General features: G+C 45.1%; 1 protein-coding gene across 12 annotated transcripts in view; it reads left to right on the top strand.

Moving 5' to 3' along the window:
- Positions 1–23,037, top strand: part of LOC114777430 (calcium-activated potassium channel subunit alpha-1-like) — a 46,541-nt gene that overhangs the window by 20,248 nt on the left and 3,256 nt on the right. For 3 of the 12 annotated variants that reach the window (XM_028966981.1, XM_028966979.1, XM_028966991.1), the window contains exons 5-30: positions 49–160; positions 4,702–4,777; positions 5,512–5,587; positions 5,724–5,894; positions 7,387–7,478; positions 9,086–9,196; positions 9,277–9,382; positions 9,460–9,542; positions 9,623–9,692; positions 10,061–10,216; positions 10,301–10,410; positions 10,491–10,559; positions 10,641–10,727; positions 10,903–10,979; positions 11,288–11,296; positions 12,412–12,444; positions 13,858–13,951; positions 17,746–17,869; positions 17,997–18,221; positions 18,533–18,725; positions 19,640–19,753; positions 19,856–19,939; positions 21,096–21,226; positions 21,819–22,013; positions 22,366–22,484; positions 22,554–22,766. In XM_028966981.1, the coding sequence (XP_028822814.1) occupies positions 49–160; positions 4,702–4,777; positions 5,512–5,587; positions 5,724–5,894; positions 7,387–7,478; positions 9,086–9,196; positions 9,277–9,382; positions 9,460–9,542; positions 9,623–9,692; positions 10,061–10,216; positions 10,301–10,410; positions 10,491–10,559; positions 10,641–10,727; positions 10,903–10,979; positions 11,288–11,296; positions 12,412–12,444; positions 13,858–13,951; positions 17,746–17,869; positions 17,997–18,221; positions 18,533–18,725; positions 19,640–19,753; positions 19,856–19,939; positions 21,096–21,226; positions 21,819–22,013; positions 22,366–22,484; positions 22,554–22,766 (2,930 nt within the window). Of the gene's footprint in view, positions 1–48; positions 161–3,405; positions 4,025–4,421; positions 4,619–4,701; positions 4,778–5,511; positions 5,588–5,723; positions 5,895–7,386; positions 7,479–7,571; positions 7,664–9,085; positions 9,197–9,276; positions 9,383–9,459; positions 9,543–9,622; positions 9,693–10,060; positions 10,217–10,300; positions 10,411–10,490; positions 10,560–10,640; positions 10,728–10,902; positions 10,980–11,287; positions 11,297–12,411; positions 12,445–13,857; positions 13,952–17,745; positions 17,870–17,996; positions 18,222–18,532; positions 18,726–19,639; positions 19,754–19,855; positions 19,940–21,095; positions 21,227–21,818; positions 22,014–22,365; positions 22,485–22,553; positions 22,767–23,037 lie in introns of those variants that run through there. The other 9 variants (XM_028966989.1, XM_028966992.1, XM_028966993.1 and 6 more) reach the window with 5 other exon arrangements.

Below are 23,037 nucleotides of genomic sequence, written 5' to 3'. Positions count from 1 at the left end.
ATGCGCTCGCCTCCCCTCGTCAATTCCACCTTTCTGTGTCTCCCGCAGTTTATAGCTGCCAACGACAAGCTGTGGTTCTGGCTGGAGGTGAACTCGGTGGTGGACTTCTTCACCGTGCCACCGGTTTTCGTCTCGGTCTATCTCAACCGGAGCTGGCTGGGTACGTCTCCAAAAGTTCAGTCAGGAGAATAAACATTGGGATTTCTTTCTATGTAATGGAAACGTTATGTGTATTTTGTCCGTAAAATACGTCAATACATATACAGTACAGGCCAAAAGTTTGGACACATCTTATCATTCAACGTGTTTTCTTTATTTTCGTGACCATTTACGCTGGTAGATTCTCACTGAAGGCATCAAAACTATGAATGAGCACATGTGGAGTTCTGGACTTAACAAAAAGTGGAGACCTGACCTCCACAGTCACCGGACCTGAACCCAGTCCAGATGGTTTGGGGTGAGCTGGACCAACAAGTGCTAAACACCTCTGGGAACTCCTTCAAGACTGTTGGAGAAGCATTTCAGGTGACGACCTCTTGAAGCTCATCGAGAGAATGCCAAGAGTGTGTAAAGCAGTAATCAGAGCAAAGAAACTAGAATATAAAACATGTTTTCACTTATTTCACCTTTTTTTGTTAAGTACAGAACTCCACACGTGTTCATTCATAGTTTTGATGCCTTCAGTGAGAATCTACCAACGTAAATGGTCGTGAAGATAAAGAAAACACGTTGAATGAGAAGGTGTGGCCAAAAGAGCCTGTGGCCTGTACTGTACGTCATTATATGAAAATACGTCAATAGGCATAGTTTGAGGTGGAGTTCGGGGTCTCTTAGCGAGCAGTGGGCAGCCAAGATGTGACCTCCAGATGTAGTGTATGAGGTGACATGGTTCCTCCACCTGCGGTTTTTAGCGGAGGAGCCCTGGTGCTGGAGCCATTGCCGCTGGAGGAAATTAATAGTTTTTTCAGGATCGGTTGGTAGATTTCACTCTCCCTTCCGTCCATTTTTGAAATGTAAAGGTTTTGTGACCCAGTCACAGTGGTGACAGTTGGTTTGGTGCCATCTTGTGATCTACTTAGCGTTGGACCTGCTTACGGCCGCATCCAGTTATTCAGAGCAGCGTGGGCCTGTAGGGTTTAATTGGATGGTAACGCGGGCCGTTTTCATCGTAATGACGATGATCTGATACCTGGTTTCTGTTGTGGCGCGGTGGGCGTGGTCACCACGAGATGAACTTCCTGCACTACTTACTCGCTCGCAAATCAGCTTAGTCCACCGGCCGCGGGCTTTTGCGATTACGTCGCAGGAATTAGATTCGCAGAAATCCAGCCCTGCCCCGCCCCACCCTGCTTCTCTTTTGTTTTGTTGATTGCGGGGCCCTTCAAGGGCAAGAGATGGGGGGCCGCGTCACCACGACAACATAATCTATAACCCAGTTACTGTAAATCAGCCCGAGTGCAATTTTTGTGATTGTCCACCAGCCGCTTTTTTTCGGGGACAGACGGGCTAATCCATAATGGCATTACACAAAAGGCGGGGCGCGGTGCCATATTAGCCATCATGGGGCTGAATGCAGAACTTGGCTCTAATTCATTTATTCTTGTGTGGAAAAGAAGTTAAACTGCTCAGGGGTGGCGTGTGGCGTCCCGATCGAACAGGGGTCACACAGGCACGGGGGGACGTTAAATTAAACAGGCCGCGGTGCAGAACAAGTCAGAAAGCCTAATGGAAAAGGTGCAGGAAGTAAACGAAGAACAAGTTCTTGTGGGTGACTAGCGCCCCCTGGTGGCGTGCTATGCCCATGACTTCACGACAGGCCGCAGCATTCTGCTTGGTCAAAAATGATTATGGATGGTGCAATATATCAGTGTTCAGTATCCTCATAACATACCCCTGAAGGCATTTTCCAGCACGCTGCATTAAATGCAGGTAAGCAATTTTACAAAAACAAAGTGGTTTATGATAAAATGCTGTTTGCAAGATATTTTCCTCAGTTGTGCTGATATCAGGATTTCACACAACACTCCTGCGATATACTGAATATCACTGAATCGCCAGTGTAATATTGGGATAATAGCAAATATATATTATGAAACATAACACTTCCTGATAGATAGATTTTTGGCACATCAACACAGTCTGTTTTCACAGTTACTGTCAAATACCAAGGGCCTGTCAGAGCCCATTGAGACATTCCGTATGTGACTTTGGGCTATTTAAGAAATAAATGTTGTTGTACTTTTGTACTTTACAGCATGTATTGGGTGGTATTAATGGATTGTGAATAACACACTCACCTATGAAACAAAAGACCCAGGTTCACATTTTTACATTTACAGCAAATACCAGACGTCAATGGTAGTAAGTGGGGTTCGAACCTGGGCCTTCTGGTTCATAGACGGGTGTCCTACCCACTAGGCCACACTTAATACCATTCGGTCCCTTGATATTTTTATCAGCGTAATCTCAGGAATATCAGAATAGTAGTTATTCCTGTTGCCCGTTGCTGGCTGTGTCCCTCGTCTCTGTGTTTAAAACCCCATGAAGAGCAGAAGAGCAGAAGTCTATGTAATGGAGGCTTAAATACATTAGCAGTCAGTGTCTGCTAATGTATTCAATTTAAAGGACAAAAGTAAGCATTTAAAAGCAGGAGCGTTTATAATATGAATATTATGTATTGTATGTACATAAGGCCTTTTAATACGTTACTTACCCATACGGGCGAACAGACGCCTGGACAGATGGGGGCCGGTCCATCCTCAGCAGCTGAAATTGGTCAAACAATCCTGTTAGTGACTGGTGGAGGGGACGGGGTCCTTTCGCTGACCACTGCATGTCTGTATTTGAATGCACAATAACTGGTTCATAATTAATTGTTCAATTTATGAAGCAACATGAATTAATTTAGTAGGTGTTTCCTGTGTAGGACATCCCCAATAATAAATAATATCCTATTTAATGTAAGAAGATTCCGTATTTTTCAGGACAGAATTGTCACATTTCGGAACCGGAAAGTCATTTTCATCAGCTGATCGTTCGATAAATACAGTTGTACAGGCTGCATGCATGTTGTAATATGTTCATATTTGTCAGTAGAATGACTAGACGACGTAACATACATCTGAAACGCGCTAAAAGGTAACGAAGCCGTGTTTTTGGGGGAGCAGGATCCATTGTCGAAGAATGACGGAGAGCCTTCATGACATATCATGCTGTCCAAATTGAACTTTTTAAAATAGTTTTCATCTCTCCCATTAATCCTGCCGCTTTTGAACGTAGCGACCGTTTTTTTTTGTCATTTCATTCTTCTCTTGGTGGGATTATGCCGGGATCACGGGGCGGTTCTGCGCTCCGTTACTGCAGTGATTAAATCGGGATTAGATTTTCCCAGAGGAGATCTGAATGATCTCGAGGTCTTTTGAGGACCCTGTCCAGATACAAGGAGCTTCCCTCCATCACAGATTACACAGAGAGAGAGAGAGAGAGAGAGAGAGAGCCCGATGTGGACGTCTGCAGATCCAGACGAGATGTTTGTTGGTCCAGGCCGTTTCTCGGGCGAAGCATAAAGAAGCTTATGTTGTAATATCCTGATGGACAAGGGCTGGTATTAAATCCTTCACTACATGAATGATCATAACTGCAATATGATCACGACGTCCCCCCGGACCCTCACGTCCCGGCTTCTTCTTGTCCACCGGCTGGCTCTGCTTCTGGTTCTGATGATCTGGGTTGGAAGCGATGGGAAGAAGGTGGCACAACCGGACTTTTAACCACCAGGACTAAGAAGCAGGAAGAAGATCTAAAAGTCCTGCTGCCATGATCCCGACTAAGATGCTGGTGTACAGGGGCCCGGACGGGGCCGCGCACCAAGGCGTGATCCTGGACGCCCGCAGGCGGAAGAAGTCCTGCGCCGACCTCTTCCACAACGGCTACCGGGTGAAGACCGGCCACGGGGCCGAGGAGGACGAGCACGGCGGTCTCCACGCCACGCTGGCCGCCTGCCTCCACCTCGTCTCGTACTGGGGTAAGGGCGGAGACCGTTCTCATCCCCCCCCCCCACCTCGTTGCCAGGATTGGATAAACGGTGTAAAGTTCAGGGTAGAGGTCACTTTAGGTGGCGTGACAGCGAAACGGCTGCTCGTCCCTCGTCACGTCGTGTTGCGTAACGCATCTAAAACCGACTGGCGCTTCTTTACGAACGTCTGGGTCTGTGAATATTCTCATGTTTATTTTAAAATAAAGTTAGGACACTGTAAAAAAAATAAAAAATGTTATATGCTGAAAACTACAATTTTATAAAAAAATACTTCATAGATTTTTTAATTATTTGTATGAATGAAGTTTGACGTTTTTTTTGTTTTATTCGGTTGCTGTTTATATTTGAATAATTTCCACTTCTAATCGGCAGCTTTATTGGCGTTGGAGGTCTGACGCAATGTTTTTTGGTAAAATCCGTCAGAGTTCCCCCACCTGCTCCGGTTCTAATCCAGGTTTTCATCCGCGGCCGCTCGGCTCGCCGGGTCTCATAAAGGCACCGACGTTTCGATGGGCTTGGCGCGTCGGTTGTGGGAACTTGTGAAATCGTTCACACTTTCCAAAATGGACAAGGGTTTTAAAGGTACGAGTGTGGGCGCCGCTGCAGGCGCGTGGGCCTTTTTTTTTAACCCCGCCTCTCCCTCTGTCTCTCGGTCCTCCATGCAGGGTTACGGTTCCTTCGGGCCTTAAGACTCATCCAGTTCTCCGAGATTTTACAGTTCTTGAATATTTTGAAGACGAGGTAAGTACGTGCGCCGTGACGTTGACCTGTTCTTTGCAGACTATTGGACGTTAAAGGCATCTGCTTGTTGAAAATATGAATGGAGATGCTGTTCAACACAACGTTTCATTACGCTGTACGATCTTGGTTTCTAATTGCAATTGGCGCATTGTAATGCTAGAGTGAAATTAGAATGTTCTCTGTGACTTTTGAAGCAATCTGGCTCCCCCCTTCCCCCCCGTCCCACATGTCCACAGTGGGCGGAATTAAATCTTTTTGTACAGATGTCAGGAAAAAGCTTATAGCCCAGCCGAACGTTTCAGAATAATCTCTCTCCATCTCTCCGTTCGCTCTGGAGGTGAGGGCAGAGTCGGAGCCCATTACTGTTGGACTAACCCATATCCAAACGAGGCATTGAAATAAGACAGAGCCAGGCACTACATTAAAACCACCTCTGAAGGTGTGCTGTGGGCTCATCTTCATGTTAGTCCTCATCAAAGTTGCTCATATCTTCACCCTTAACCAATTTTTTAAAATCGTGTTTCCAACATCACTATGTAACTTGATTTAAATGGTTTTAATATTTTGGCCTCGTCAAGGTCATTTTGATTGGTTTATGAGTCTGAAAATCTCCTCTAAAGGTGTTCTTTACTACACCAGCCACCCAATACACCCTGGACACTTTTTTGTAGGTATACCTACAAGACACCTAGAACATTTCATTAAACCTTCCGAAAAACTTTTTTTTTGAACAGCAATTCCATAAAGTTGGTGAACCTGTGCTCCATCTTCATAAGCACATGGCTGACTGCGGCTGGCTTCATCCACCTGGTATGTTCTTCATTCGAGTGAGAAACTATAAAAAAAAAAAAACGTCCTTTGTAGGATACTGTTTTTACTATAGGAACCACTTATTTTTATGATAGTAATATGTCAAGATTTATGAAATATGTAACATGCATTTCAGGTGGAGAACTCAGGGGACCCCTGGGAAAATTTTCAAAATTCCCAACTGCTCTCCTACTGGGAATGTGTGTATTTGCTGATGGTGACCATGTCCACCGTGGGCTATGGAGACGTCTGTGCGAAAACCACCCTGGGCCGCCTTTTCATGGTCTTCTTCATCCTCGGGGGATTGGTAAAAATCAGAAACAAAAGTTTTATTGTCCTTTATTGCCATTGTTGTCCTCCATCATTGCGTGACATCTGTTTTTATACTTTCTCCAACCCCAACCAACGGCCAGACCCCCACATAGTGTGTAGAAGTCAAATAGTTTTCGAAATGTCTCCTTGCTGGATATAAAATGCTTCCCTGACCCCTGACCCCAGAAAATGCCACATTTAGACTCTTCTGCATTTAAACTCTTCCAGCATATTATATCAGCAACGAGCCATTTATTCATTATATTGTACCATTTGTTCATAATTGAAAGTCAATTTGCCTCGTAATTATACTTGAAGTAATGTGTTTGTTAGTATCATCACTAAATCACTGATCACCAGTGCTCTTCTGCACCTCCCTTTATCACCCATTAACCACACCAGGAACCAGTACATCATCACACTGGGATGAAAGGTGGCGTCGCACATCTCACGTTTTTTCCCCCCCTCCGGTGCCAAAGAGCCGGTGAAGGCTGATTTTGAGTATGAAGCCGTTTTAGTTACTCATTCTGCGATTTCAGGACCCCACCCTGCACCACCTCTCCCCATTTTCAACAAACTCAGGGACTGGTTGGTGTCACATGGTCCAGTCTGTGTCAGCTGCGGTCAGATGATTGAGGCAAATTCGACAAATCAGACCAAAAAGGCCACATTTTCATGAAATATTTATCACTCGTTTGAAATAAGTGCATATCTGGCAACGCTGTGTAATGTACTTTGCGGACGTGACAAATTGATAGTAGGGGGTCCAGAATGAGGAATTTGGCCAACTTTATAAAATCGTCATTAAAGCGTCTGTGTGTCAGAAATAAATAGACACCAACAAAAATGGCCAGCAAGCGGTCAGTTCTGCTTATTTCTGTAAACCTTGAAAGCAGATCTGACGTGACGTTAGTGAACACGCCCCACGCGCCCCATCTGTTGTAGCACTTTGGAAATGGGGGTCAAAGTCTTTAGCTCTCGACTAAAGGGAACAAAAATGGCCGACTGTCAGGCAGGATTATCTGGATCAACCTGGCATAGAGTTTGTTGGACTAAACATGGCACTTGGGTTATTTTACTTTTCAGCTGATATCCTTGCATGTCAATTTTTATTAATTAACTAATCTTTTTTTTTCACCACAGTGTGACACCACAAAGTCAACTGTGCTTTTATTTTTTTGAGAAAATGCTTTTCGTACATTTTTTGAACCCCTAACCTTTGGAATGCATTTTTGACAATGCATTTGCAATTTTTTTTATTCTTCGTCATTTCCCTTTTGAGCAAGCAAACATTCCGACGGTTCAGTCCAACAAAACTTTTTTTTTCTTTCTCTGGTACTGTAGACATTTCTCCCCCCCCCCCCCCCCCCCCCCCCCCCCCCTCTCTCCTCCTCAATGAAGCCCTGGTCTTCTTTTTCTTGTCTTTTTTTTTTTTTTTTTTTTTTTTTTTTTTAGTCTCTTCTTCTGTCTCCTCCTCTTCTCCTCAGGCCATGTTTGCCAGCTACGTCCCTGAAATCATAGAGTTAATAGGAAACCGCAAGAAATATGGTGGTTCCTATAGTGCGGTTAATGGGAGAAAGTAAGTATTAAAGCGGGGAGGCGTGCCGCCCCCCCAGCCGGCCGCAGTCGAGCCCTTTCTGCATGCTGTTGTCTCTCTGTCCCACGCGTGTAGGCCATGTTTGCTCGCTACGTGCCAGAAATCGCTGCGCTCATCCTCAATCGGAAGAAATACGGGGGGACTTATAACTCGACACGAGGCAGAAAGTAAGTCCAAATGATCTGACAAAGCAAAGCGATTGTTTCCAAAGTGACAAAAAAAAAGAACGTGTGTGCAATTATGGATCATCTGAGCTCGCAGACGAGATCTGTGATCTCAGAATTTCAGAATTTGACTGGAGACACTGGCCATCAAACACATTGTACTGGTGTTGCTGCAATGCTCGCTGTCGACAATCATTGCTTTCAGATTTATAATGTTCATGTCTCACTGATTTATTTTGGCCAATCAGTCACATTTTGCTTTATTTTAACCCAGTTTAGAATAAAGCTATTTCAATTCATTCATCGGCATGATCGCCGCAATGAAAGTTCGCTGTTTCCTGCATCTCCGCTGCTTCATGTTCATATTCATATTCATCGCCAGATCTTCAGTCAGAGCCTCGGTCTAAAAATCCCCCCCAATTATCTCTTGGCTTGCTTGCTGAACGTTGCATGTTGCAAGTTTATTTTTTTTCTCAGCCACATACTTGATGTGCATGATGTTGTGAATATTTTAGCTTGATAGATATGTATCTAATGACCCAAAAATAAAATGATCCTTTAGCACTGATAACAGAAAGAAGGTAAAAATACGAATGGCATTGAAGAAAATAGATTCAGAAAATACTCTCAGCCAATCAGATCAGTCGGAGATAACTATGATGTAACATCATTTATAATTTCGGTTGAACTGGAGATCTTCACTCAGCCCAAAACCTGCGATTTTACAGACTTTTGTTAGAGATTTCTAAATTAAATTGAATTAATATGGTGGGTTTTATGAAATCTGCAACTCGTGTGGATGTAAAAATTACATCTTTGCAATGAGAGAGCGTCTGAGGGGCCAGGTTTATATCGAGGGGTGAGAACTATGACTGAGGATATAAATATCAGATGGAAGTTCCTGATCAAATGTGAATAAATGCTTAATGTGGAAGTTAAATAACACTTGTGACACTTGTCGAATTTTATTTTTTATAAAATTCCTGTGTATACTATTATCCGTGTGTGTGGTTATCTTTTTTTTTTTACATTTTTGCTCTCTTGGCCATATGGTTCTCAGCCCTCGATATCATTATTTCATGAGTAGTAGTAGAAGCACGGCACGCTGGAGGATTCTACCAACCTGTAGTATGAATATGAACAGGGTTATTAAATCATATCCAGAGGAGAATATCAGGCACATCAAGCAACATATATATATATATATATATATGTATGTTCGTATATTTGTGGCTTTTGAGGCTTCAACTTAGCTTAGAACGGTGATTCCTGCGATTGTGAAAAAATGTGGCTGATTGATTTCGACTCTCCCCTGCTGCCCAAATGAACTTTAATTTCAGGCCTTTTCTTGAAATCATGGTCTGCTTTTACTGTTCTTTTCATTTATTTTTTATTTTTTTAATTCCCATCACCAAATCTGAAAAGGCACATCGTAGTCTGTGGACACATAACGCTCGAAAGCGTCTCCAACTTCCTCAAAGACTTCCTACACAAGGACAGGGACGATGTCAATGTAGAAATCGTTTTTCTCCATAAGTAAGTAGAGCAGCATGTGGGATTCCCGGAATTCCGGGAAGTGTTGGGAATTCTCTGACATGCGCGACCTTCTCTTGCAGTATTTCCCCTAATCTTGAGCTGGAAGCCTTATTCAAACGCCACTTCACGCAGGTGGAGTTCTACCAGGGTTCGGTCCTCAACCCTCATGACCTGGCGAGAGTGAAGGTACCTCATTCACAGATTTGTTCTTCTGGACTGGTCCGCAGAGGCTCTCGTCTGAAACCTGGTTTCTTCCGGTGCAGATCGAGTCCGCGGACGCCTGCTTAATCCTGGCCAATAAGTACTGTGCAGATCCAGACGCCGAGGACGCCTCCAACATCATGCGGTACGATGAACGCCGAGCCCGACCGACACAGTGCAATTATGTACAGGGATGCTGTTGGAACGTCGTTTCTGTGTGTGCAGAGTGATCTCCATAAAGAATTATCACCCAAAGATCCGAATCATCACACAGATGCTGCAGTACCACAACAAGGTGATGTTAACTTCTTCGACTCCACTAGTCGTCATCAGTCTTTATGTTTGAACTTTATTAAGAATAAAAAGTTTGGTTACTTTGATTTTTAAATAGTGCGTGAAAAAAACTCACCAACTAACCAAACAAAAGTTTGGTTTATGCCGCTGCATTATTTTAAACATCGGTATCGGCACAGAATTCACATTTTTCACATTCATCCATGAAAACATTTTCAAATAAATCATAATAATGTGGCAGTTTTTCGTGTTAATTACAGAGTGTGTAATGTAATTACAAAACCACATTGACCCAACGCCAGAAGGTCTGTTTTAATGGAGTGGTTCCCCCCCCCCAAAAAAAAAAAAAAAAAAAAAAAAAAAAAACAGGCCCATCTTCTGAACATCCCAAGCTGGAACTGGAAAGAAGGAGATGATGCCATCTGCCTGGCCGAGCTGAAGCTGGGCTTCATAGCCCAGAGCTGTCTGGCTCAGGGTCTCTCCACCATGCTGGCCAACCTGTTCTCCATGAGGTCCTACATCAAGGTGCTCAGGAAACAGAAATTTAAAATTCCCCCTGACCCGGTTACTGTGTGCTGATTGGTCGAAATCTGTGCCAACCGGCTTTAGATTGAAGAGGACACGTGGCAGAAGTATTACCTGGAGGGCGTGGCCAATGAGATGTACACGGAGTACCTGTCCAGTGCCTTTGTGGGTTTGTCCTTCCCTGCGGTCTGTGAGTAAGTACACACTCTTCTCAGCCTTCACCGAGCGTGCATGATGTTCACAGATGCATGATGGGTGTTTTTATTTATTAAAGACTCTGCTATGTGAAGCTGAAGCTCCTGCTGATCGCCATCGAATACAAATCCGATCAAAGAGAAAGCAGGTGAGATACTTTCCACAAAGCTCCAGTAGAACATCTGCCAGACTTCAGGTTTTTAGAACGTTCATATGTTCCCGTGTCCAGCACCCTCATCAACCCCGGGAACCACGTCAAGATGCAGGAGGGGACGCTGGGATTTTTCATAGCCAGCGACGCCAAAGAAGTCAAGAGGTAGAGTGCAACGGTCATGACAGTTTTCTGACTGCCAATGGTGCGGTCAAGCAGTCTGGTGCCACATTTCCATAACCAAAGGTCTAGATTATTGTTGACCCTGTCGCACACACGTGCATTTACGAAGAGGACGAAACACATTTCTTGTCTTTTGCACATGAACTTTCCTCACCAGGGCACTTTACTACTGCAAGGCGTGCCACGATGACATCACCGACCCGAAAAGGATCAAAAAATGTGGCTGCAAACGAAGTGAGACTTCTGCTTTATATTGCCCTGTTAATCTGTAAAATGTAATATAAGATTTTAAATTAGACAAGCATTCACAGTATTTGGTGCCGATGAATCTCCCCGAGGCATTCATTTAGCGCCCTGTGTGTAATGCGCCCTAATCTGGATGTAAGTGGCCAATTCCAGGCAGTAATATTACACTGATTGTACTAACCTTCCCTCCCCGGGCGTTTCCCACTCACAGCTTTGTGGAAATGATAAGGTGCTTGATGTGAAATACTTTATTTGATATCCTGTGAACGTATTCCCTCCTCCTGCTGCCTGCATAGTGATCTATTGTGAGTAAAAATGGTTCCTTTTGGCCCCTAGAATGAAATTCCGCCCGGAATGTGTTGCATGTGCTCGTGTGGAACTTGCCTCCCCGGCATAACTCATCGTCCCGCTGCTCTTGGCTCTTTATACACGTATTACCACCCGACGGTGAAGCATTAAAAAAAAAAAAATCGGATTTAAAATAATACCCAATCACATAATCACAAGTCATTAGATGAATGTGCTGCGGTTCCTGAAGTCTACCAGTAGGTGTCCTGCACACGCCATTCATGCCACTGCCTGCCTAAATATGAATAATCTGGGGAATCAGCATGTCCCCCAGTTCCATAACATGTTATAAGCTAAAGCATCGTTCTTTTTTTATACTTTTCATATATGGGGTCAGTGTGGGGTCAGTGTGTGTAGTAAGACAGACGGTCTGCAGCACGGCTCCGCCCTCTCCGCCACTGCATGTGCCGTGCTGTTGTGTGCATGACCTCTGACCTCTGACCCTTCACAGCAACTGGTCTGGAGGATCTGAAGCAGTCCTGCAGATGGAAATCTCGCCTTTTCTTGTCTGAGCTGCTTGTGCAAATTAACGGATCGTAGATCCGTGAAAAAAGGGGTATTTGTTGGGTACGATGAGGTGAGATGCATGGTGGGAAATTTAGACCCGGGTGTAGAGCACCAAATATCGCCATTTTTTTGAAGGATTGTTGACCTTACTGACAGGCGAGCAACATGCGTACACAGACGAAGGAGAATACCCAGAATTCAGTGCGGCTTCAGAGAGTGCAGAGCTGCGGCTGGTGCAGGGGGGGTAACAAGCATCAACGATTCATGGAATAATAAAGATGAATATTAAATGATCTCAGGCTAATTCCCTATAAACAAACAGATCAAAAAACGGTGCTCTCCTTCCCATGCTGCCTTCAATCATCATTCTTAAGTTATGCTTCTCATTTGCATAAAACCTTTTGCTCAAAAATAATTTGTATCGATCAGAACCGTGTCAGTGTTTTTGGTTCAATGCCAGCGCCCTGATCCAGGATCAGTATTTCAGTTCATCCTGCCCGTTCACCACTCTTTTCGTTTCTCCGCCCCGCCCCGTAACCGGACCTTGTCTTTGCCTTTTTCTCAGCTAAGAGTAACTATAACGGATATATCAAATCAAGTAAGTTTTACCCTTTTTCTTTATCCCTTCCCTGCTTTATTTGTTCTTGTGGCTTCATTTGACATGTTTTCCCTGTTGTTCCCATCTTCTCATCCCCGGTGTGCTTCCACTGCTCTTCTACAGAAGCTTTCATTTTGTGTCCCTAAATAATGTGTGTGTAATAATTTTTTTTTTGTGTTTGTGTGTGTGTGTGTGTGTGTAAATGTGAGATTTTCACCAGTAGGGGGCGCAAGTGTGCTATATGTGTCACATGAAATATGAGAAATCTTATCTGAAATTAAATTATTGAGCTCAGAGCCGCCTGAGAGACATGCAAAGTAAATGAAACATTAGTAACAATATATGTATATATAAAATGTATTGATAATGAAATAATGTTAATTGTAAGTCGTTACTTCTGGAGACTCCTGTTGGATTGACTCTTGACCACCAGCGGGCGCTGTTCACCTTACATTTCCTTCCAAAAAATCCTAAGCCATCACTGCACTGTATTGATGTTCTAATCCAATCCAATGAGCTGGGATCTATTATATGTATATATATATATATATATATATAATTTATATTTGTATTTTTTACATCTTGAATAGTATTTTAATTTGTGACACATTATGGGAACAGGGTTTAACAACTCAGAGTAGATGAGAACACACCAGCGATTATAGGCTTTGTGCTCTTAATACATTTTAAATTAGTGAACTGCAGCATCTTAGGTCATTTAAATTTAATGTTTTAATTTTTTTTACTTTAAAACGTTTTTTAATAATTCTGACTCAATCCACAGGTCTGATGATGTTTTAAAAAATGTTTTCTTTATATGCCAGTGAAGGATGAAGTGATAAAAAGAGCAGCTCACCAAAACCAGCCTGTAAATCTCAGCCCCGGCCCAGTTCAGATAGCGCCCCCCAGTGGTCTGGAGCGCGGCGGCGTGCCGTTAGTCAATAACCGAAAGGGAAGCCTGCCATTGGCCGCCGCCCCGTCGGTCCTGCCCCTCACCCTCCCCAGGGCTAGCAAACCCAGCCACGTGCCGGAGGTGGCGGGCGGGGCCACGGGAGCGGGCGTGGACGCTGGCCACCTGCAGAGGGCGCACAGCCTGCCCCTCAAGTACAGATACCGCCCCTCTCCACGCAGCAGCACGCTGGCGAATCACAGGCAGAGTAAGAGGGCGTGACCCTGACTCACTCAGCATGAGGCGTGGCCACGTGGCGACTAACCAATCAGAGCACTGCAGTGTTAACCCAGCAATTTTTCCAGATTGTGGTCTGAATTTGTGTGATTTTGCGTGCTTTTTGTTTGTCCCTCTCCATCCCCATGGGGACACGGTCCCTCTGTTCCTCCTCATCTTCTCACTGAATCTGTGTGTGCGTGGCCCTGTATGACCTGGTGATGTCCGACTCTCATTGCGTCCTGCAGTCGAGGAGGAGCAGCAGTCGGCCCTCTCGCCCAAAAAAAAGCAACGGAACGGCGGCATGAGGAACTCGCCCAACTGCTCGCCCAAAATGATCCGGTACGTACGTATGTGTGCGGACTGTAAATTATCCAATTCAGACAACTCACAGTCAGAATGAGGAAATATCATTATTAAAATATGGACATGTCGTCAACTTTAAAGCCGCTTTTTATTTACGTACTGTTGTTACCAGTAAAGTGTTGCTCCTCATGCGCTGCGACTCATATTGCGCCATGAAAACGTGGCCCTGCATGTCCGCCGCTGGTAAGGAGCTCTTCGGGGTTCAAGGAAAGTAAAAGAAAGTGAAGTGATTGTCATTGTGATACACAGCAGCACAGTGCACACAGTGAACTTTGTCCTCTGTATTTAACCATCACCCTGAGTGAGCAGTGGGCACCACGACAGGCGCCCGGGGAGCAGTGTGTGGGGACGGTGACTTTGCTCAGTGGCACCTTGGCGGATCGGGATTCGAACCTCCTGATTACGGGGCCACGTCCTTAACTGCTAGGTCGCCACTGATACGCATGTAAGCGGCTGAACGGGAGCTTGTACTTGTGAAAGAATGAATGAAATCTGCAGTTGTCTTCGCTCCACGTGGGAGCCCTGCTGCTAAAAAAAGGAAAGAAAAAGAAAAGCAATAAATATTTTATGGCTTTATCTATTGAGAATTTACAAAGATTCCACTGCCTGCATTTAGCTGTATTTGTATTTCTGTATCTGTGCTCTATTTCTATTGAGTCAAAGTTATAATGTCTTAATAATAATAATAGTAATTATTTTAGGATAGACTTGTTACAATTATAACTCCACACTTTACTTTTGTAAAAATGACTTAATTCAAGTAAAGACGGAGTTGTATAACAACTTTACAGAGTTGCCAGATTGGCTGTTCTCGAATTAGCTTCTGAAAAATGTAGAATAGGCCCAGAGGATCCCGAGATGCGTTGAGTAGCGGCGGCACGTCGTTTCAGCAGATTTGTGAGCGGTATTGTGTTAAACGTGTTCGCTTCTGGTTCGTTTCCTTATCCTCTAGGCCGCCACTGCGATTTCAGGTATCTGGCAACACTGTGACGCGCACATTGCAATTCTTCTCAAATGCAAATAATGCAAAAAAATATTAATGCGAAAGTAAACACCGTATTAGTGTTTTGTCTTGCATGCTCTGTGGCTGTAAAATTCCTGGGATTATTTTCAGGACGTGAACTCCTCGAATTCCTGTCCTAATAAGCCGATGAACGGTGGCGCAGGATTGGTTCACGTAGCCGTAGGGACACTTTGTTTCTACAAGCAGAAGAAAACACGTTCTGGTGTACCATATCAAACACGGCTTTCAGAGGGCCGCGAGCCCGAAGGCTCTCGTAAATAAGTAATGACCAACAGATTGGATGTGGGTTTTTGAAAAGCACGCCTTTGTCAGCTCGCATGACTGCTGGAAATGTTCAAAGCGCCGGAGCAGCCGGGTTGGCTTGGCCTCGAACCGCCGTGGTGACATGACAGCCCTGGGTGGCTGTACTCAGATCATTCCCCCTTTATCAGGCCCTTCAAAGCGGTGCGGCGGTATGGGGCTGTTTATACAGCGATGGCTGCCGGGGTTGGTATCGGGTGACCTCCGCCCCCGTGAAATCACCACGGCACCAGCTGACCAACCAGGAGGCAGCTTGTCTCGTCGGGCCACGTCACGGTGATGAACGTAATGAAACATTCCGCACCCTGACGTGCGGTGTTCCCATATAGGGCGCCGTTTTGCAAACTAATGTAAGTTCAAAGGCGTCCTCAGAACTGATGTAAATAAATAGATAAAACATTATCTTTAATGATGTATAAACTCGGGTTTCAATTTAATAATTCTCGACGATCGTGTACTGGACGATTGAGATAATTCCACACCGTCCAGAAGTTTATTAGTTCATGTCATTATTATGTTGTTTCTGTTATTAAATTGCTTCTGATGAGCGCATGGCGCTGCGTTCGGCTCCTGTTTGACCACCCTGGCGTCTACATTTTTAACCATTGTTGCATCTGTGATCATATATAAATCTAATATATAAAGACACGCTGTGACAATAATTTGACTCCAGGCATTATTTTAGCAGTGATTTGAACCACACCGTAATACTATAATAATATTCTTTTTAAATACTCCAAAATGCACCTTTGTCACTGTTTGTCTGACGAATATGAATGGAGGTGCTTTGCGATCGTGGTTGTGGTGAGACAAAGTGCAGTATATTATATTCCAGCATTACTGACATTTTTAATGCTGCTCCCTCTCTTCTTGGTTTGTATTTGATGTGCAAATCTGGGTCATTTTCATGTGCAGGATGAGCTCGGGAGGAGAAAGGGCCGGGGCCGTAGCCCCAGGCTCCCTCCGAGGCGCATATCCTCCCGTCTCTCTTGTCTAAGCCTGAGGGATGCGGCTCTTCCCCGCCAGCGGCAGGAACGCGGAACGCTCCCCTCCCGTACGCCCGCGTTCCGTCCGTTCCGGGCCAAATGGAAAAGGCCTGTAGACAAAGTGCGCCGGTCCCTGCTGGGGGACCCCTGGTCTCGGCTGAAACATTAACGCCAGTCCGATTGGAGAGCAAACGTGACTGGGCGTCGGCTGAAATATTTACAGCAGACGCCTGTTCCAGCTTTTAAATGCCATGCGAGCGCGGGCACACACACGCTTTTCATCTCTAATGCCACTCAGATCCTTCTGTTAAAATTCCGACCCTCGAGCTTCTCCGAGACTCATGCTGCCAGGTCGTAGCTGAACGTGTGACGTGTCACTGCGTATATGATGATCAGAAAATGCGATATTTTAGGTTGGATGTACAGGGTGCACTTCAGTCCATATTTTACACCTAGATGACTATGATCCATGACCGTGATCTGACATCCGTATCCAGAACGCCTGGAGAACCTGGGTCTTCTGGGTCTTAGTGTGTTACCCACTAGGCCACTACCAGCCTGTCTTCATATACGAATTCTGAAAAACGAGGCTAAATCGGGTCTAATGAAGTGTCCAGCGAGAGTGGATGCGTCGTATATGAGAAAAGAAGAAATTTGTGTTAAACTTAAAATGTTCAGATCCTTGTGGTTTGTTTTTTTTATTTTTTTATTATTATTATTATTATTAAGTTGTATTTTTACTTATTCTTATTTTGTGTTTTAATAATTCAAATATGGCACATTTACCAAAAGGAGCTCTTCAAATATGGAATAATACACAATGAAAGAAAAACACAAGATAGAAATAATTAAAATGTGCAACACAGAAATAGAGTTTAATGCAGACAAAAAACAACAACAAGAAGTAATTTTTAAAAAGTAGAAAAACTGACCGTGTGGTGTGAATCTGGACGGGAAAAGTTTTGGGACTTGGCAGTTTTCCTGTGCTGGAATGGAATTGGAATCCCGATCCGCCAAGGTACCACTGAGGTGCTACTGAGCAAAGCACCGTCCCCACACACTGCTCACCAAGGGTGGTGGGTTAAATGCAGAGGACAAATTTCACTGTGTGCACTGTGTGCTGTGCTGCTGTGTATCACAAGTGACAATCACTTCACTTCACTTACCCAGGCGCCTGTCATGGCTGCCCACTGCTCACCAAGGGTGGTGGGTTAAATGCAGAGGACAAATTTCACTGTGTGCACTGTGTGCTGTGCTGCTGTGTATCACAAGTGACAATCACTTCACTTCACTTACCCAGGCGCCTGTCATGGCTGCCCACTGCTCACCAAGGGTGATGGTTAAATACAGAGGACACTTTTCACCGTGTGCTGTGCTGCAGTGTTTACTAATTGCAAAAAATGTATTTTTTTGCGTTTAACCAACTGTCAGCTCATGCATCAGAACCTCGTCTTTTAAAGGCACGACCCGTTACTCATCCCCGGCCACGACCAGATGGAGACCATGGATGATAATGTGAAGAAGTACGACTCCACGGGCATGTTTCACTGGTGCCCGTCCAAAGACATCGAGAAGGTCATCCTGGTACGTTTCCTCAGATGTTCCCCACCCTGACGTCCTCACAGCTCTCATGTCATGTCAGACAAAAACACAATTAAATGGAAGACAGTGGTTTCTGGTTTTGACATGTTGCTGTGTGTTTCTGCTGAAGACCAGGAGCGAGGCGGCCATGACGGTGCTCAGCGGACACGTGGTGGTGTGCATCTTCGGAGACGTCAAGTCCGCTCTGGTGGGTCTGAGGAACCTGGTGATGCCGTTGAGGGCCAGCAACTTCCACTACCACGAGCTGAAGCCCATCGTATTTGTGGGATCCCTGGAGTATCTGAAGAGGGAATGGGAGACATTGCATAATTTCCCCAAAATTTCCATCTTACCGGTAGGTTCATGGCCATAACATCCACTTCAAAGACTCTGGTATCTTCTGACCCGAAGTGCGTCTTTCTAAATCTGATGGGATCCGAAACTTTCAAATTCTCTCGGCCGGGGCTTTTCTTTATTTTGATCATTTTTGTTCATCTCTGATATCCATAAGCACTTCTCTGTAGGGTCGTCGCTGTTCCTGCAGCTTCATTTTAATGAGAACATTTACATTCCTGGAGAACGTGTGTCCAACTGTACCTAATAAACTGGCCGCGTGAGTATAGTGGCGGAGGGGCGGGGAATGAATGTAACGTGTTTGCTGCGAAGGGCACGCCGCTGAGCCGCGCCGACCTGAGGGCCGTCAACATCAACCTCTGTGACATGTGCGTCATCCTGTCAGCCAATCAGAACAACATTGACGACGCGTCGCTGCAGGACAAGGAGTGCATCCTGGCGTCGCTCAACATCAAGTCCATGCTGTTTGACGACAGCATCGGGGTCTTGCAGGCCAACTCCCAAGGTACCCGGCGCGGGGGCGGGTCCTGGCGGGAGGATCAGGATTAATATACAGTACAGGCCAAAACGTGTCTTTTTTATCTTCACGACCATTTACGTTGGTAGATTCTCACTGAAGGCATCAAAACTATGAATGAACACATGTGGAGTTCTGTACTTAACAAAAAAAGGTGAAATAAGTGAAAACATGTTTTATATTCTAGTTTCTTTGCTCTGATTACTGCTTTGCACACTCTTGGCATTCTCTCGATGAGCTTCAAGAGGTCGTCACCTGAAATGCTTCTCCAACAGTCTTGAAGGAGTTCCCAGAGGTGTTTAGCACTTGTTGGGGTCCAGCTCACTCCAAACCATCTGGATTGGGTTCAGGTCCGGTGACTGTGGAGGTCAGGTCTCCACTTTTTGTTAAGTACAGAACTCCACATGTGTTCATTCATAGTTTTGATGCCTTCAGTGAGAATCTACCAACGTAAATGGTCATGAAGATAAAGAAAACACGTTGAATAAGAAGGTGTCCACACTTTTGGCCTGTACGGTATCTGGATGAGTATTAGGGCAGTCAACTGATTCAAAAATTAATTAATGGATCACACATTTTGCATAGAATTAATAACGATTAAATGTTGCTATAATATTTAAAACTATTACAGAGATAAGTGAAGGAAAGTTACACTAATAAAAATATATCAACATTCTAAACATTTAATACAAATTTTAACACGTAAAAGTGAAACATGGTCATAGAGCAAAAATTAAATATTTTAACTATAATAAGCAATATAATAAGATATAATAAACCGATTCGCTACCCAGACGTATTGATATAGCAGCGGTTATAGCTGTGAATCATGGGTAAATCTGTCTCAGTCTGTGTGTAAATCAAATGACCGGTTTGACTTTTCCCCTTTTTGTTTTTACCAGGATTCACACCGCCGGGTATGGACCGGTCTTCCCCAGAAAACAGCCCGGTCCACGGTCTGGTGAGACAGGCGTCCATCACAACAGGGGCCAACATCCCCATAATAACCGAGCTGGGTACGTCCTGATATTCGCCGGGAACTGCAGCTTACACTTCCAACCGCCTGAACGCTCTAAACTCCCTAACCCTCTCTCCCCAACGCTGGCCACGCCCGTTAGCCAAACCAGCCAAAACACTGGCCCTGGTCTCACTGGGTCAGGACAAAAGCAGTGGAACCAACATCCAAATGATAACTGAACTGGGTAAGCACAGGATCGCCGGCCATTTTCCCCGTGCTGCTGCTCTCCTCCTGCCACGCTTTTTACGTTCTCCGGCGCTTCTCCCAAAGCTCCACTTTATATCCATCTCACTTCGCTGCGGCGCCTTGATCCTCTTCACGTCCCGCTGTCTCTCGTCCCCCCTCTGTTCCTTCAGATGAACAAGGGGAACAAGGGGGAATAACACACACACCAAAAAAACTGGGCAATATAGATATTCAGGTAGATTTTCAGGTTATTTCACCATCGTTCCGAGGTTCTTACGATCTTTAATAATTTTTATAGATCAGAATTGTGTTTATTGGCCAGGTATGTGAGCGAACAAAAGGAATTAAAAGGAATTTGATTAACAACAATACACAATATGGTTTAATATCTTATATGCAGAAAATACAAGGAGTGTACATCAGGTGCAGCTGCAATGCTACACTATAGCATCCATAAATCTTTCAGGATGCAGAACGTAAATAAGAAAATATTCGGACTGAAGCATCTTTTATGTACGCTTTCTATATTTAAGAAAAAAATCCAAAAAAATGCTTGGTTCTGAGTTGTTATGCGAACGGTGTCTACAGATCAGGTCCTAGTGAACCGAACGAGGGATTTCAATGATGGAAATGTAAACCACTTACGTAAGTCCCCCTGGATACGTGCGTCTGAAAGACGCTGGAAACGTAAGGTGATTCGAAGGAGAGATTTTACAGGCAGGAAAATGGAAGATTGGTGATATCCGTGTACTTTAATCCTCGTGATGAAGCACCTTGCTGATGCGTTTTTTTTTTTTTGCGATGCATGCATGGAGTCTGCAGGACTGGAGTTGATGGATGGCTGCTGGTTGTGACCTTGCCTCCTTCAGCCGGAAAATTCATGACTTTATTCTTGTTTTTTTTCTTTCATTGAAATTAGCTTTAATTGAGACTATACTTGGCACAAAAAAAGTCACGAATTAACTCCAGACCAAAATCTTATACTTTATTATTCATTATTTTGGCTGCTTGCCGGTGGCTTTTGTGGCTTATTTAATCGTCTGAAATGAATTATTTTAACATACGTGTTTGTCGTTGTTATTATGAACGTTGGTGACAATTTTGGTCTGAATGAATTTTTTTTTTTTTTTCCGTAAATTTGTGCACGTCTGCAGTCAACGACTCCAACGTTCAGTTCCTGGACCAGGACGACGACGACGACCCGGACACCGAGCTGTACCTCACCCAGCCGTTCGCCTGCGGAACGGCTTTCGCCGTCAGTGTCCTGGACTCCCTCATGAGCGCGGTGAGAGTCACGTCCGCTCATCTCTGTAGATGCTTCATAGCTGCCATGCTCCAGAAATGCAGAAACGAACACGCCCGCTACAATCCACAGAAACAAAGCAGGGAGCATAAATGCGCTTTTTAATCAAGGAATCCTAACTATCATTATTCTAATTAAATCTGGTTGATGTGTGCAATTCCATGATATTTCATGATAAAACCATGCCAGAGTTGCCAGAAACTGTATAAAAGGAAAAGGGCAACGGAAGAAAAGGACAGCGGGGGGACTTTTATTTCCCAGAAGGACAACTTCATCTTTCTACCTTTCAGTCTGACTGAGGTTAGAACAAAGGCGCCTTCAAGAGCGTTTCACAGCAGACAAAAGTAAAGGCTCGTAATAGACATCGGCCGTCCATCACCGTTCCAGAAGAAACCTTTCACAGATTATAAAGAAAGGTGCTCGAAATCTTTACACTGTTCCATATCACGACTGTCTTATTATATGAAGACCTCCAGAATGGCGTATGTCGTGACCCTTGACCCCTGGAGGGGGAGAGACTGGATTCTGCTGCCTGGTTACCGGGCGAATAGAACGTTCTCGCTTTCCCCTGCAGACGTACTTCAACGACAACATCCTCACCCTGATCCGGACGCTGGTCACGGGCGGAGCCACGCCGGAGCTGGAGGGCCTCCTGGCGGAGGAGAACGCCTTGCGTGGAGGCTACAGCACCCCACAGACCCTCGCTAACAGGGACCGCTGTCGCGTAGCGCAGCTCGCGCTTAATGACGGGCCCTTCGCCGACCTGGGGGTGAGCATCGTCTTCAGCACTCTTCCTACGGTAACATCTTATCTTATAACACATGTAGCAAGCAGCCTTCTACGAGGGCCAAGGGCTCAAGCTAGATCATTTTGAATTTGGAGAATTTTATAGCATCACTTCTGCCAAGGAAAATTGCAGTGCCACGTTTGACCACTAGGTGGACCATCTATATGTGAGCATTTATATTGACCATCTAAATGCTCACATGTACTGTCCCATGAGGCAATCGGGGGGAAGTTTTCACGAACCTTTCATGGCAGCCCACAATGACAAAAAGAATTACAGAAATGAATGAAATGAATTCATTTCCTTTGCTAACCCACGGCCAAATGTTTCCCAGGATGGCGGCTGCTACGGCGACTTGTTCTGCAAGGCGCTGAAAACGTACAACATGTTGTGCTTTGGGATTTATCGCCTGAGGGACGCACATCTCGGCGCACCCAGTCAGTGCACCAAGCGGTGAGAGCTGCTCCGCCCCGTTCTGGGTTCTGTGTGTATACTTATAAAGTGGCTCCCTTGTGCCTGCAGGTACGTGATCACGAACCCCCCCTACGAGTTCGAGCTCGTCCCCACGGACTTAATCTTCTGCCTGATGCAGTTCGACCACAACGCGGGCCAGTGCCAGACCAGCCTGTCCCACTCCTCCCACTCCTCCAGTAAAAAGAGCTCCTCCGCCCACTCCATCCCCGCCTCCAACCGCCAGAGTCGCAGCAAGAGCAGGGACCCTCGGGACAGACAGAAGTACGTTCCGCTCTAGCCCCACGACTCCCGGCCCTTCCTCCTCCGCCCGCTTGTGTCCGTTGTCGCCCCCCCCCGTAACCCCGTAACGCACACGAACAGCGCGCGAGTGCGTGCGTGCATGTCGCTCACGCGCCCACTACAGCTATGTGCCATCTGCATGTCACGTGACTGCCGCGGGGCCATCCCATTGGACAGCCGCTGCAGCTGGCTGAAGCAACGCTCTCGGAATGTACTTTATAACTACGTGGTATTTGTAAAAAGCCTGTTTGAT

The sequence above is a fragment of the Denticeps clupeoides genome, chromosome 2, assembly GCF_900700375.1.
Source record: "Denticeps clupeoides chromosome 2, fDenClu1.1, whole genome shotgun sequence".
In the NCBI taxonomy this organism is placed as follows: Eukaryota; Metazoa; Chordata; class Actinopteri; order Clupeiformes; family Denticipitidae; genus Denticeps; species Denticeps clupeoides.
Note: the sequence above shows the minus strand (reverse complement) of the source record. Positions and strands in the feature narration are given on the sequence as shown.